Source organism: Pseudonaja textilis, chromosome 3 (genome assembly GCF_049901715.1).
Source record: "Pseudonaja textilis isolate UNSWEBS1 chromosome 3, rPseTex1.2, whole genome shotgun sequence".
Lineage (NCBI taxonomy): Eukaryota > Metazoa > Chordata > Lepidosauria > Squamata > Elapidae > Pseudonaja > Pseudonaja textilis.
This window is the reverse complement of record NC_141992.1, coordinates 133828792-133845397: the sequence shown is the minus strand read 5'-3', so window position 1 is coordinate 133845397 and position 16606 is coordinate 133828792. Positions and strand designations below refer to the sequence as shown.

The 16606-nt window shown below is 38.5% G+C and overlaps 1 protein-coding gene and 1 non-coding gene across 2 annotated transcripts in view; both read right to left on the bottom strand.

Moving 5' to 3' along the window:
• The window catches only part of BMP6 (bone morphogenetic protein 6), a 107225-nt gene that overhangs the window by 12391 nt on the left and 78228 nt on the right, over positions 1 to 16606 (bottom strand). Inside the window, exon 2 of the mRNA XM_026715078.2 lies at positions 7279 to 7471. Within this exon, the coding sequence (XP_026570863.2) occupies positions 7279 to 7471 (193 nt within the window). The remainder of the gene's footprint in view (positions 1 to 7278; positions 7472 to 16606) is intronic.
• LOC113445754 (U6 spliceosomal RNA) lies at positions 12193 to 12298 on the bottom strand. The gene has a single exon (XR_003375410.2). It is a non-coding gene; the product is annotated as a U6 spliceosomal RNA (small nuclear RNA).

Genomic DNA, 16606 nt, shown 5'->3' with positions numbered 1-16606 from the left:
GGATGCACACTTAAAATGTCTCCAAATACAGTCTTCAGCTAGCTAGAGAAGTCAAGGGGTTCTATAGATTTTTTTTTCTTTTTCTTTGCCCTACAAGGTGGTTTTTGTGTGTGAGTGTGTGTGTGTGTGCGTGTATGTCTGTAAACACAATTTTTACTGCAGTAAACCTCTAAGAGTAAATAAGGTCAGCAAACAGATGATCTAGAAAAAAACAGCGTCCAGTCTACCTAAGCAAGATAGATGTGCAGCTAACACAGAAATCATTTATTTCTGGAATTTCCATCCCACATTTCTAGACCACAAGGCTCTCAAGAAAGGAAAAATTAGCTCCAGCTTTGAAAGAAGAGTGTTCATTTGCTTTTTTATAAATATCAACCCTACTTACTATTTTTAACCAATATATCCTGACTTTATATTTACAGCACTCATCGGACAAGTACTTTGCAACTGATTACAGTATTTCCAGCACAATCTGAAATTTCTTTTTCTAAAATTCTATTTAAGGCTGTTGGAAAGAATCCTGAAGCTATTTTATTTTTCTAACACTGACTGTGTAATAACATTTTATGTAATTAGTAAATAGTTTTGCTGGTTTAATAAGCACACTGTCAGACAAAAATAATTTTCCTCCTTCTCATACGACATACATCACATCAAGCAATAAAAAAGTTTTAGGTATACCCCCCCACCAAAAAAACTTTTTTCTTACAGTTACTATCCAACTCTTTAGCTGTTTTTTTCCAACCAGTCAGATATATTTCTTTAAATTCAGGGAGAATAAACAGACCATTTTTTTCAATCTGTTGAGTTTCAAACAGAGACCTTCTTATTTTAATTACCTTTTAAGAACTGCAGGTTTTGGCCTGCCTTCAAAGGTCACTGTTACCCAGGTGCTTAGCAGGACTATTACACATCAACAGCAATTTATGGAGCTATTAATTATCCTTACTCAATAAAACTTTCCTCATGCTCAACTTTTTTTTGGATGTTTACTATTCTTCAATGACACATTGACATAACAGTCTAGACTCTGCATATTGGTAACCTCAGGCTTCTTTTTTTAAAAAACCCTGCAGCTGTGACAGTTATATGTATGTATCTTTCCTAATGTGGTTAAATTTGATGAGTTGATTAATTCTGTAGATATTTTGCTCCATACGTCACTGATATTTTCCCCTCAATCCAATGCTATTTTATGAATAACCTTTCATTTCAAGCAGGCTTCTGATGATTAAGTGAAATGAAACTATACTCAAATAATACATTTTCAGAAGTAGGACATTTACTTCCATCTTCCACTTCTGAGCTATTTCTGGGTTAGGATCACAGGAAACTGCCTTTTTGAGCTGTACGGTGATTCAGATATGAAAGCAAAAGTTTCTTTGAATCAAAAGGACATAAATACAGCATGTAACTTGTGAAAGCAACTGTGTCTTTTTCGTAGCTTCCTTTTACAGCTGCAATTTCCTATGAGTTAATTGAAATGCTCAAGATTAATATCGGTAATAAAATTGGTGGATAGCGTAACTTTTTGAGTTTTGTATACTGATGCAAACCACGACAGTGCAGTTTGCAAATGTCTTTTAAACATTTAATTATTGGAAAAACATAGTTAAATATTGGTGCAACATACAATGAAACAAACTAAATAAGTGCACCTCTCTTTCAAATCTTTTGAGGAAATTACATATTTTCTAAGGAGTCAATCTTACTGGCAAACCGCATCACCATATTCTAGACTTAAAGCTGAACCCAAACAGAATATGTACCCCTTCAAAGTCTCTGCTTCATCCTTTTTGTGCACTACTCTGAGCGTAATTTTGCAAAACAAGACATATCACAAACTGCAAAGTTTATTAGTCACTACCTTTTTTCAATTAGACATTCACAGAACTAAAAATTCCTGTTGTTTGCAGAGCATGGGAGACAAGATGGGGAGGGGAAGCCACAGCCCCACTGTCTTTCAGGAAGACCTTCCTCCAGGAAGCCCTGGGCCATGGGGTTTTGGGACGTCATTAGTTTTCTCTCAGTGTTTAATTTTTGTATTCTTTCTGGGTGGTGAGTGCTATTTGTTTTTTCTTTTCTGTTATATTGGGGATATTAAAATATTTCATATGAATGCCACTTTGAATCGTTTGATGGTTAAACAAACTAAGACATGTTTTCAGTATTTAATTTCAGTATTTTCAACACTGATTTAATTTATTAATAAATAAATAATATTCTTCTGCTATGTTGCAATAGCAAGAACATTAAAGTATATTAACATTTATGTCTTGCTATTATACATTTTACTGCAACACAGCAAAAGAATATTAGTGGCAGGCACAGGCTGCCATTCCTTCATAATATTATTCACAAATTCATACGTAGTCAGCAGGACACTTTTTACTAAGCAGTTTTGGGGCAAAAAGGGCAGCCATGCAATATAGCATCTCTCTTTGATTACTGCCCTATTATCTTAATTAGTAGTTTAATGTGGTTTGAAGGAAGGAGTACTAAGATCTGATTTAACTGGATATTTATATATTATGATAAATAACCAATCTTGGAATAACTTGGTTTGTCTTAGCCACTATTTTTTGGTTGTACTTCTCATCTACCAGTATCAACCTCAAAAAAATAATAATAATAAAGAAATCAGATTATAATCAGCACCTTAAAATAACAATCTTTTCCTTTTTTTAAAAAAATGGTTGCCTTCAAAATAAAGAGAAATTTCCAGGAAGGTTTAGATTTAACAATATACAAAGAATATCAAAGGATTCTTTCCAGGATTTAAGCTTCAAGTAAAAGAAGGTTAAAAACTAATATTCTTCCTGTTGTTAGGAAACGATCTGAAGAGGAGTATTTTATATTTATTTCTAAAGTACTTAGAAAGACAAAACAAGATGATGGATAGATCAGGGCAGGCCAGAGTCAGAATAGAGCATGTTCAGATTCTACTTTATCTTGTGCAAATGAAAAATGATTTCCAAATTACTTCTCTCTGTCCCAGAAGTCAGATCATGGTTGTATCAGATACTTGCCTAAAGATGCAGGAAAAGCAATCCGAGAAGATGCAGACAAAACTGGGTCTACCTATTCCTTTCCTCTACTGGAAGCTTTTGTGAGATGCTGGTATCTTTTAGAGTCTATTCATCAGAATATGGTATAACAGGTAGTCCTCGATTTACAACAGTTCGTTTAATGGTATTCAAAGTTACAACAGAAAATAAGAAAAAATATTTATGACCTGCACTCACACTTATGATTGTTGCACCACCTTCATAGTCATCTGATTACACTTTGGGTACTTGGAAGCTAGCTCATGTTTATGACTGGCTGCAGTGTTGCAGTGATTTGTAACCTATTTTGCCCAATTCTGGCAGCAAACAACCATTGGGGAAGGTGGATTTGCTTAACCATCACATGATTCACTTAATGACCGTGGTGATTCACTTAACAACTGCCGTAAGAACTGTCATAAAATTGACATGACTACAATGACTTATTAAAGAAACTCTGGTTCTGGAGGAAGAAGGCGGAGTCTCCTCACTGACGGACCGTAGACCGGGACTCTCTGCAGCTATGGTCTATGCTCTTTCGTTGGAGAGCCCTGATCATTATGATTAGGGGCTGAAGCTGCCTTGGAGGGGCAGCAAAGTAAGGGGAAGCCACAAGCCAGATTGAGGGGAGCCACATCTCCCCCCCCCCAGGCTTGGTCTTTTTCCCCCCGAAGATGACTGCAGCGGTGGTTTAAAATGGCCACCCCGAAGAGGAGGATTCAGCTGGATTAAGATTTGTGCAGGAGAGAAGAAAGAGGTGAATAACATCTGAACCAGGACAACTGGGCAATATGACTAAACAAAAGTACCCCAGGATTAAGGTAACATGGAATTTTTAAGAAAAGAAAAGTGAGTGGTGAAATTACAAAGGGACAGGGGAAAAAAAAGAAAATATTTTTGACAGCTAAGCGGGGCTTCGAACTGGGAAAGGAAGAAGCTGGAACTAAAGATTTAACTAAATTGGACTAAAATATTTTGGCAATAAACAGGCATAAAATAAAGCTGGACTTAAGATTGTCAAAAAATAATAATAAAGTTTACAAATTGGAGACTGGACTGTGCTGGAATATTGAGGTTCAAAAAACTCTAAATAAAAAAATAGGAGAAAAAGGTGAAGACTTTGTATAAGGGAGAGTGCCACCTTTTGACAAAAACTTGAGCTCAAACAAAAGGGAAAGCATCCTGTTTCTGAATGAACTTGTGTGGATATAACAGTAAAGAAATATTGAAACAAAGAATCTTAGAAAGTGAAAGCAGAACCAGAATAAAGCAAAAAACAAGGAAAGACTGACTGTGGGATTGATTGATGTTTTTGGTATAGACCCTGGGCTGGAATAACTGAGAACTTTAGAAAATTGAAAGAAGAAAGAAGGAAAGTAAAAGTGGTTTGTTTGTTTTTTGTGGACTTTAATGATCATAAAATATAAGAGTATGTAATGATGATATCTCTTCAGGAATTAAAAATGGAACTTAAAAATATGATAGAATTACTACAGGAAAGAGGCTTTGCTCTGTGTTAGAAAAAATGGAAATGGCGATTGAAGAACAAGAAAGAGCTTCAGAGGAGGAGGAGTCGATTCAAGGAGAAGACATTTTAAATAGACAATTAACACAAAGAACACTACAAAGAAGTGGGGAAAGAAGGAAGGTTTAAAAGTTGAGATTTAAGAAGGCAATCAAAAGGGGGAAATACCTGTGAAGTCGGGAAAGGCAGAAAGACCCAGCAGAAAAGGGGAAAGGAAGATATTAAGAAAGAGAGTGATATAAACTGGAATGAGAAAAGATATGGGGAAAAGAGGGGGAGGAGAACCAGTAAGAAACAGGTGCATGAAATAAAGAAGTACGGAAATAGTAAAATGTTGAAAAGAAATTGTTTTTTCAGAGATAATGGTTGATGAATTAAAGAGGATTCTGCAGGGTGACAAGGGGTAATAAGAATATTTCTGCAATTAAAAATATTTAGAAAATAGGGTAATATAGATACTGATAACCCGTATTAAAAATCAAGGTGGGGAAATATGCTGTGGAATCCAAATGAAAAGATGTAATGATTATTATTGTAACTTCTTAAAAATAATGGTTTATTGGGAATCAAGATGAGGGAGTAAAGGTATATTCTAATCATTGAGGTGTCACACTCAAAACAGTAAAAGTGGGGAAACCTATACTTGTTTTTTTTTTTAGTGTTAAAATTTGTATTAATCTAGAATTTATAAAAAGAATGTGTAGTGGAAAGGGAATATGACAGACAAAAGAACCAACTAAATTAATACGTTAATATAGACTATTAAAAGCAAGGAGAGACATTGGTAACTTTTTATTATTATCATTATTATCATTATTATCATTAGGCAAACACATATTGTTTATCTTTATTTTTAAAATAAATATTAAAGGATTATATTTGAAATAATTGAAATGAAACAAAAAGATGTTTCGATTGAGATTAATGAAAGAGGCTAGAATTAATGTGTTTGTTTCTCTCCTTACTGAAAATTTGGAAGGGAAAAGGTAATTATAGAATTAAGTATGCATATATGATGTATAATTGCTGTCATATTTGTATGTAAAGGTGATGGCCCGGAAATATGTTGTCCACTAAAAAGAGATTTTTGTTTTTAATGTGAAAAACTGAATAAAATTTGTTTTTAAAAAAAGAAAAAAACTCTGGTTCTAATTGTGGTCGTAAAATCGAGGATAGTCATGGCAGATATAATCTAATATTAACAGTAACAATAATAAAAAAGTATTATTTGTGCTGAAAGTCTCTTTTAAATTATTATAACAAACCAGGGTGGGATTTAGAATGGAGTCCATTCCACCCAGAAGATACTTCAATGGCAATAATTATTCATGACATAATTTTTGTTCAGTGGATGCATGGAAATAACTGCTGTTCTTGTTTAAAATATGGGAGTGACCACAGAATAGAATGGAACAGAACGGAACGGAACGGAATGGAATAGAATAGCTTTATGGCCAAGTGTGATTGGACACACAAGGAACTTGTCTTGGTGTGAATACTCTCAGTATACATAAAAGAAAAGATACATTCATCAGGAGTTGAGAATCATAAGGTATGACACTTAATGATAGTCATAGTGTACAATAAGCAATGTATAATATTTCGAATGAAGGAGAAATATAAGCTATCTGAACAGAGATATGTTTGCTGTCTTCTGTAGCAAAGTTCTGAGTTTCAAAGGCTGCTCCCATTTCAGTTTGTTTTCTTTTCCACGTTCCTTAATGGAACACAAGGCTCTGCATAAACAAGACTGTATACACAATAAGCTGAATGGCTACCCAGTCAACTGACTCATTCTAAACTGAAACATCTTTCCCTGTGGAGGCAACTTTGCTCCTTATAACCTCCCAAGATACTTTCTATTTGTTTTCCTGTTCCTTCACTTTGTTTTTCTCCTTTTCATTCCCTTTTTTTAACACGCTACCCTTGGGAAAGAGACAACCGTAGTTGCCATACTAAGCCAACCTTGACACTTCTGCCAGGTTATGGTTTGTGATTACAGCTGCCTTCACAACTGATAAGGTACTTGAACATGGTGATTTTGTGCCCTTCTTTTGTGACAGAAAAGTGGACTTGAAGGTACTTTCGGACTTGCAAGATTGATGGCAGCCTCAGAGGCCCTCTCTATCTTGCTCTAGCTTTAAGGTTACATTAACAGAAACTTGCAAGTCTGAAAGCACATTTCTCCTCCCTCGCAGTTACAGTCCAAAAACTAGGGAGGGTCCCCTCTGAGGTATTTGCCATATTCACATTCCCTAATCTGGATCTCTTCCTCACATCTCCCATATCATTTCCCGCACATCATTACACATAGACATTCAACTACTCCCCCATTCCCCGCTGCCAGGTCCGCACAGACCTTAGGCCTGCTTCCTCCGACTCCCTTGAGTCCTCCCAGGGCTTGATCCTCCCTTCCACCACCCATCCAGCATTTATCCTTTGAAGACCTCCAGAGCTCCAAACCTTACACTGGGGAAAGACAGCAAAAGCCATTCAGTCCCTCAATATGCCTCACTAAAGTCTTTCTGAAAAGACTTTGAAGTTTTTCTATGTGTAAAATTCAGTGTGAATAGAAATAAAGATCTTTTTAAAAAAAATGGCTTTAATTCCACAGAATTAAAACAAAATGGCTCAAGAAGTAGGAGATGATAGAATCTGAATTTTTATGCCTATGTTGGTTTCATGGTTTTAGCAGTAAGGACAAACCTGTTCTGATATTCTTGCAATACTTGATAGATGCTAATCAGAAAGGTTTGATTTTTAAAGCCTCCAAAAACACAGTCCTTGTAGATTCGGAATTCAGCAGCAGTAACAGCCTCTCCTTCTGGAATCTGAGACAAATTAAATTTGAACTCCTTGTGATGATGTTGATAAGGCACGAATTCCTTGTCATATTCAACTGTATAAAAAACAAGAAGATGACAATTATAATTTAAGCATAAATTCTATGATTTCCCTCCCAGTCTAATTTTCAGAAATAATTTGTTTGTTTTTAATGACAAATTTGCCTCAGAAAAAGCTAAAATAAGGCAGTTGAGAAATTAGGAAAATATACTATAAAAAGAAGTAATCAGAATTGGGCAATTTCATATTAACAAAAATGGAAACAATGTTTGTTCTATTTGATTTTCGGCTTTTCTCCAAAGAATCTGCATGTGACATACATATATAACACAGCAGATTCTTTGGAGAAAAGCCAAAATCAAATAGAACAAACATTGTTTCCATTTTTGTTAATATGGCCCAACTGCCCCAGTCCTCCTCCATCCTTAAGCCTGTTTCCCACCACCCTCAGATCCCCGTAGGCCTTCCCACCAGAACCCCACGGGCTTTCTGCCTCCCCAGAGGCTCCTGCAGGCCTTGGACCTGCTTCCTCCTCCGGAGCTTTCCACAGCCTTGCACAGAATGTGTTAAGGAAGTGTAACGGATTCATTTAACATGTTCTCACATGTTCTCATACTTTCCACATCCTTTTACAGTACAATATCACTCACCCAAAACTGTATGAGTTATTATTCCCAATTACTTATACTTCTGTCACTTCCAGGATGAATATTATAATAAAAAAAAATAATGACCAAAGGAATAGTAACTGCAGGGAGTTACTCTGTTCTTTTCTGTTAGCTACAATACTCAACTGCTACTAAGTGTTTACCTGGGATGAAGAGAAACTTAGACACTGCCACTGGAACTTTTTGATCCAGATATTACTAGAAACCACTAATTTCTATTACTAGAAACTGTAATTCCACATACATTAAAGGCTTCGTATACTCTGGGATTCATTCATATAAAGAAATTGAAATGAATATATAAAATAAGTATTAGCTTCTGATAAGACTTGGATCAATGAGTTTGAATATTCTGCTTTAGTATCTCAACTACAGTTTCGCTGAAAAATTGTGAGATTATTTGATCTTAAAATGCAGTTAATACCATACACCTATCAGGTCCCTTTAACAAACACAATTAAGGTTACTTCCAATCAGTTTATGGCTGATAGAAGTTTGAACGTTAATTCATATGGCTTGGACTTATTATCACTATAATAACAGAGAGAACTTTATTTTTCCTTGATCACATCCTATACCTTTTTTGGATTTTCTTGTATTTAGCCTTTTTTTCTGGCTGGATGCCAGTCAAGATCTCCAAGGAATGCCTTCCTGATGCAGCATTTTTCTGCTCTGTTGGCACATTGCCACTATCCATTCTATTTTGGTATTATTTTTTTCCGTATCCCTGTTTCTCATCTAAAATAAGAAATCCTTCTAACCTTCTATTAATGTTCAACCTGTAGTATGTTACTAAGTTTCACTGAGTTCTATGGCTCTTATTCTTAGATAAGGAGGCTGCAGTTGTATGGAAGGGGCGTTGGTGCTTACCTGACACGCCCTTTCTCTGTGAGCTGTGAAGAGCATCCATTGTTTGGGATGATGCTTCTGTCGCTCGTCTGATAGGCTGGGCTTTAATTGAGAGGACGCTCCTCCTCCTCCTCCTCCTCCACGGGACTCCTCCTTAGCGTCCCCAGTTTTGGCGAAGTCGAAGTGATGAAATATTTCTTCTCCTTCACCCTTTCTAATACTTGGCCAGAATAGCATCCCACCAGACAAATAAGGGTGGGGATGGATGCTCTTCACAGCTCACAGAGAAAGGGATTGTCAGGTAAGTACCAACGCCCCTTCTCCAGATGAGCTGTTCAGAGCATCCATTGTTTGGGACATACCAAAACTTGGCGTGTCCTACAGGAGGGCTTCCGTCTGGTTCGGATTCCCCTTTTCTTGGTCCCTATGGACCCTTTGTAACACTTTCCTGTCAAAGGCAGCTTCCATAGAGGCAAAGACATCATTCTAATAGTTTCTAAATAAAAGGCGATGGTGAGGCCCATGTTGTCGCCTTGTAAATTTTCGCTATTGGCGCTTGTGGGCCATGTTGTCAACATTGCAGCACTCCAGGTCAAATGAGCAGTGATGTCCCTGGGTACAGGAAGAGACTGTGTCTCATAGGACTTGGGAATTGTGCGCTCAGTCACTTACTGGTCATTGAGGAAGAGGTCTTGCACCCAATGGTGGGTGGTTGAAAAGAAACAAAGATAACCTTCGTTTCCTAACACACATCGTGCAGTTGAAATATATGCAGAAAGCTCACCTTACATCTAGATTGTGGCATTGTCATGCCAGATTTTATGTTGGTTTCCGACAAATGTACGGGAGTATCAGTTCCTATGGTTTGTGGAAACCCAAATTTATCTATGGGTGAAAGATGGATCTGGACTAAGGACCACTTTGTCTGTGTGAAAAATAGAGAGCCCTTGTCTTAACTGACAAGACTACTAGATCCAAGATGTAACTGGTCGATGTAATGGCAACCAAGAGAACCACCTTGTATGTTAGGAATGGAGACGCATGGTCTACATGGCTCAAAGGGAGTTTTCTTGAGTGTGGTAAGGACTTTGTTGAGGTCCCACGTGTGATATCAATGCACTACAGGAGGCTGTAAGATTGTAGCCCCGTGCAAGAAAATGGCATATGTGTGGGTGATGAGAGATGGACTGCAAGTCTCTCCTAGTGATGACCGATTCTAAGGCCTCCCCTTTGCCTGTTTATATGAACAAGATAATAATGAAATGTCATATAAATAACACTGCCGTCTAACAGGTGTTCCCCTGAGATGAACAGCCAGAGCCATCAGAACCTTCGTAAGAACCTTGGGCAGATGACAACCCAAAGGACAGTGCAATGTATTCAAAACGTTGAGTATTATAACAAAAACTAAGAGTTTTGCTATGTGAGGATCTAATTGGAATGTGGGGATGGGCCTCCATTAAGTCAATGGAGGGTAGAAAATCGCCCCTTCTGAAGCTCAGAAATATGGAGTTCAGTATACTCATCTTAAGCCTCCTATGAATTATGGAACAATTAAGTCATTTTAAAACTAAAATTGCCCCTGCTGATCTGGTGCCACAGGTTGGTTGCCTGGATCTCCAATAAATGAACAATAGCTGTCTCCATCATGCTCCCTTTAACAGGATCCCCACAGAGAAGGCAAGTAATGCAAAGGTTCCAGGGAGAGGATGGAAATTCTATAGCCAGGCCTAATCTTCTGACACCTCTAACCCAGGAAACAGCATCCCATCTGTCCATGAAAGGCTTGAGCCTTCCACCAATAGGGGCACAGTCGTGAGGCCTATGTTGTGCCTCGGAGACCTCTATTTCATCCTTTTGCTCTGCCCTCCCCTTCAGTATCTATCTCCAGATCGGAAACTATCTGACTGTTGGTGATTCATGCGTCCAGACGGTCCCTGGAGTCTGGAGAGAAAAAGTCCCTGGTAGAGGGAACGAAGAAACCCTCCAAAAGCTGGGAAGGACTATTTTGGGGTCTATGAAAAGAGAGGAACTTATTTTCTGCTTCTAGTCTCTATCAGAGATAGGTCGGAGCACCACCAACCAAATTATTTCCCTATATTGGGGAGGAAGCAAGCTTCCATTAGTTGTGTGATATCTCCTAGCCAATGTCTGAACCATAGCAGTAGGCAAGGAGTAACCTAAGATGCCCTGGCTTGAGCAGATAATTTAATAGAGTTTTGCGGCGTCCTTGTGTGCCCTGATATTGGAATTTAAGATAATCTCCCTCAGATGGCGGAGCAACCTAAGAGACTATCTAGTAAAAAAAGGGGGATGAGGCCGACTCCGCTCTTATGGCCCTCACATCAGATCGACATGCCCTACATGGGGACAACTCGACCCTGTATATCCTTTGACTTGAGAGCCTCTTCTGCTTCCGTTGGAACTGCAGAGGAGGATGATAATTGCCATTATTGTTTTATCTACTATCGTGGTGATGAGAAATTTAGCAGAATGAGAAAACGAAATTAAAAATTTGCTATCGTATCCTGTAAGAGGGGTATACGCCACTGAAGAGACCCCTTGTTTCTGGACGAGGTTCTAGAACCTCTGTGGGACAGTTATGACTTCCTCTTACATTATTGGTTGGGAGAAGATTAAATCATCTGACACACCCCCTTATAGTAACGATTGTTGGGCCGAGGGGAAATGGAATATCAAGGCAGGAAGTAGGGTTTTTTTTTTGGAAACAACAGACTTGAAAAAAGTCTGAGGGCGAAACAGACCTGAAGGTCGATGGTTTGGCTTAATGCCTTCAATGTTTGACATCCCCCCCCCCTTTTTAGGGGATCTGCCTCTGACAGATTTTGGTCATTGTCGTGAGTAGACCCTTCCTCAACCTGTTCCATCTGGTCTCTAGTTCTCCCTCATCCTGTGCATCATGTGAATGTGTAACTGGATTATATAATACTCCCCCGAAGGAGGTACCTGCTGGTAATGAAGGTCTGTTCTGCATAGAAACTAAATCAAATGAGAATCGAGGTCAAATTGTGGAGGCTGCCTAGCCATCAACTTCTACTGTGCCCCGGCTGTGATGCCTCTTCAAGTTGCCATGTCCCTCCAGGCCTACAATTTGTCAGGGATATCCTCTGGGAGGAGGAATTCTGGTGTGGTCCCACAACTGTCTGTCAGGCAAGTAGCGCTGCTGAAGGCCTGGGTTGAACCGGTCTCTCTGAGGCTCTCCAGGATGGCGTTGAGAGATCCAGGGATGGAGGCAAGGTGAAATATGGAACACTTCACAAACTGCGTGTCATCCTTGTGCAGGGGCCATGCTAATCTTCTCTGTATCATTCCAATTTTAGTATATGTGCTGCTGAAGCGAACACTCTGGAACTGGGACCAGCCTGGCTGGGGAAGAGGACTGAGACTTCTGTTCAACCTCCCTCATGCATTTTTTTTTAAATTTAAGATATGCTCATCTAACACATTTTGGTGTCTCTTGGCATCCTTTGTTGCCTTAGAGGTCTCCCTAGGACATTTTTACCTACTTTGAGTTGGTTTATTGTCTTTTAGGGGTATTTTTGGTTGCCCTTGAAGATTCTGACCTAAAGCCCACAAGGTGAGATATCTATATCTATGTATCTATATGTGTATGAGATATTAATGGACTGTTGACTGGTTCAGAGGACTGATATAAACAGAGGCAGGGAATCCTCTTGATATTTGCCCCCCCCCGTTTTTTGGTAAATTCAATTTGTTATTATGTAATTATTCATAATAATATTAATATCATTAATATTGTTATTATTGATAATATTTTTGTTATATCTGTGCACAGCTATTAACATAAATTGTTGTGCTGTTACCAAACTCATAATTAGATGACTGAATATGAAAATCAAATTGTGAGGCCAAATAGAGAACAACTTTCAGGACCTGTATTGCAATTGGGTGATCCTGCAGTCACTGGCCCTCAACAGCTTCCTGCACGGGCAGATACAGGCCTTGGCGCTTGCTGTTACTGTGATGCTGTATTCTGTGAGGGCTGCCAACTGAAAAAGGAAGCCCAATAGTCAACCTCAGAAAGAGGTCCGTAATCGGCATAAATGTCCCCTGGACTCTCACGGAGATCCTTGTGAGGGGAAGTGGCTTCTCAACAGATAATGCCATGGAATTCTTATAAACAAAATGATGCCAGCATTGTTTTAGTTGTCAAGATGTAGTATCAACCATCACCTTTTAATGTGAGCCGATGTGAATCTAACTAGAATTTTATAATTTGAGCAGGAGAACTCAGAGTCCTCTGGCTCTACCTGATCAATAGCCCTTGCTTCTTCTATATACCTTGCAGGAGTATATCTGAAACTACAGAATCTCCTGTGGAGAGATACCTGAGGGTAAGGATGCTCTGTCCTGTTTAGTGACCGGAGTTCTAGGGAATTCCAGTCAGAAGGAGCGCTCTGTTGTTCAGAGCAATATGCTGCACCTCCGCAGAGATACATTGGCGTATTGCTAATTCCATCCACAGTCACATCTTTGTGGGAATCTTTTCTGGTAAGTCATCATCTTGACAGAATCTGGCTGCTGTTGGAGCAATGTGGCCACAGAGGCACTTCGAGTCACTTGTACTGATCTAGATGAGCTACCTGATCTTATGCAGCTGCGCTGCATCTGGATTACACAGACAGATTCAGGGGTGGTTGCAGAGAGGGATTGGAGACGAAGTAGGCCTGGAGGAGATGAGGTTTGAGAATTTTCTTCATCCTCCCACATGAACTTCTTCATGTGTTTTTCTAGTACCTTATGGCGCTTGTTAGCATCTTTTTCTGCTGCTTAGGAGATTCACTTAGAATGCTTCAATTTGTTTTGAGAATTTGACATGGCTCTTGAGCTACATCCACTTGCCATTGTGACCGCTTATTAAATTTTACTGTTAATGAGACTGAAATATTGGGCGGTTGGCACGCCCAGGAGCCTGAAGCAGCAATGGCCAGGGAACCCTAAAACAATGCTCCCCAGTTTTGTATAATCTTATATAAGAATATTGAATTCTTATTCTTGTTCCTATTATTATTATCGTTATTATTATTTTGTTCTTAATATTATTATTTCTGAATTAGCCAAATTAGGAACACCTCATAGTCCTAGAAAGGAGGAATTGTTGAAATAAGATGTAGGCCTATGACAGCTTCCTGCACAGGCGGACACGGGCCTTGGTGCTCGCTGTGGTGCTACTGTTTAATTATGTGAGGGCATAAGCCAACAGTTTCCTCCTTAATGAATAAGGGTCCAAAATAGAATAATTATATCTGAATATCTATCTATCTATCTATCTATCTATCTATCTATCTATTTATTTATATACATACACACACATATGTATTAGGGTGATTTCGCTCGGGTTCCAGGAAGGAGACCCCTGCTTGGGGAAAGAAAAGCCTCTCACAGTTCCAGAAATAAAATGCAGATCACTACTGCATGGTTAGTGAGTCTGCAATGGCACTAGCTGTTATCTCTTTAGGCGCGTAATGAGTTAAATCGGCTCAGCAGCACTTCCACGCCTTGTGAGGAGTCGATACTGCAGAGTTTCCCCTTGAATAAAAAGGCGTGGTGGGGCAGATGGGTTCTGATACCCCCACCCCAGATGGTGTTCCCAGGGGAGAGAAAAAAGCCTCGGACCCTTTTAAAATGGAGCCTCTCCTGTCAGGCGCGGGCAGCGGTGATCGTAGCGGCAATCGTAGTGGCTCAGCTTGAAAAGATCATAATGTGAGTTGTTAGCCATGCAGCTGAGGTGTTATCACCTCGTATCGTCCTGGGAGCAAGAGATCATTATCTGAAGCTACGGTGAGCTCCCTTGGCTCGAGTTATATATCGTAGGGAGCTGCTTGACTCATTGAAACTAAAAGCCTTAAAGGAGTTGTTTAGAGTTTAAAAGCAAACCTTTTTGTTGACTCCTTTTGAAGCCTTTGCTATTCCGGCCAAGCGAAAGGAAATCAAGCTGCCTATATCCACGAAGGCTGAGCAAAAAGTGGGGACGCTAGGGAGGAGTCCCGTGGAGGAGGAGGAGCGTCCTCTCAATTAAAGCCCAGCCTATCAAACAAGCAACAGAAGCATCATCCCAAACAATGGATGCTCTGAACAGCTCATCTGGAGAATGGATATGTTTAGCCCAGCTTGCTCTATGTAAGCAAGGGATGGAATTCTTTTGGTATTGGGCTGACCTTTTTTGCAAAAAGAAAATTAGTGGGTTATTGTACTGGGCGTTGAACACAATGAAATCTATATACATTTTCCTGGCAGTATGTCAACCTAAGCTCGAGTGGCTCTTCCTCCTAGGGAAGCACACATAGGATCTAGTTCCTTTAGTCAATCTGTTATCCTTATTTTCCTCTCATTTACAAAGGGTTCTGATTTTTCAGAGTTCTCATTTACTTTGATGGAATGCAGGTAACTCTTTCCAGCCTTGTTCTTCCTGCTTTGTACTTCCTGCCCACTGAACTGATTTCAATAGCATTTTCCTTTATTTTCTCTATTACCAACCACATTTCCAGAAAATGGAAGATAGTGCACACACTCCACCATCCATTGTTTATTTGAAAGAAAAAATCCTTATGTTTTTCACATAAATGGGAGAAAAAAACCCAATGCCTAACCAATATTTAAAGATGGTGAAACAAATCAGTAGGATGTTGAGTGAATTAACTTAAAAACTGACAAGTATCCAAACTCGTTAGACAGAATAGGAACCCTTTATGGAAAACCTTGTTACAAAAGAAAAAGAAGTTATCCAACTGTGCAAGCAAAAGAAATATAAAACTAATAAGGTTGTCTTATCACAGATACATTTATAAAATAATTTCTCTAATATTAATTTATACAGTGAATATATTATAAAAATGATCACATTTTATAACTCTATTTTTAAAACCCTATTTTCAAATACATTTTGAAAATAAAAACAGAAAGTTAAAAACATTCATTAACATGAAATATAAGGATGATAAATGTAAAACATCAACTTATAAACTCAATGAACTTATGGCAAAGACATAACAGTGATATATAGTTTGTTTCTGAGTTAAACACAGTTGAAGATTGATGATATCCTGGCAAAGCAAAGAGGCAATTAATTGTAGGGAGAAAGGCAATAACAAACATAAACAAGATAACACTATATAACAATAAATATCAGAACACTTAAATCAGTGCTCTTTTCATTGGTAATGTAAGGCCACTGTGAAAGCTGGAGAGATAAGGAAAGAAAAAGAGGTGGTGGGGTTTTAAATGATGGACTAGAAGTAGAACCATTATTAATTTTGTAAGAAAAAAGATTGCTTCCTTGAGTGAGGGATCAGCAAACAAAAACTCATATGCCTTGTGCATGTGATGCAAATCAGTTGATGGAAACAATTATTGTAAAAATCTGAAAGCCACTATATCACACATGTATACAATCCATGAATATCTGCTGCTTTTATTTCTACTTATAAAACTTAAATTGTCTGTTACTAGTTCAATGATAAGCTAAATGCAGCTTAAAGGATGCATTAATATTCAAAACTGCCCTCTTCAATATCATTTCTATCTGTCACTTAAGTGTCTTGTCAGAAAAAAACAGAACGCTTATTAGTATGTAGCAATATATTTTGGGGAATATTTTTTAAAGAAAAAGAGATGAAAATTACTCAAATTAC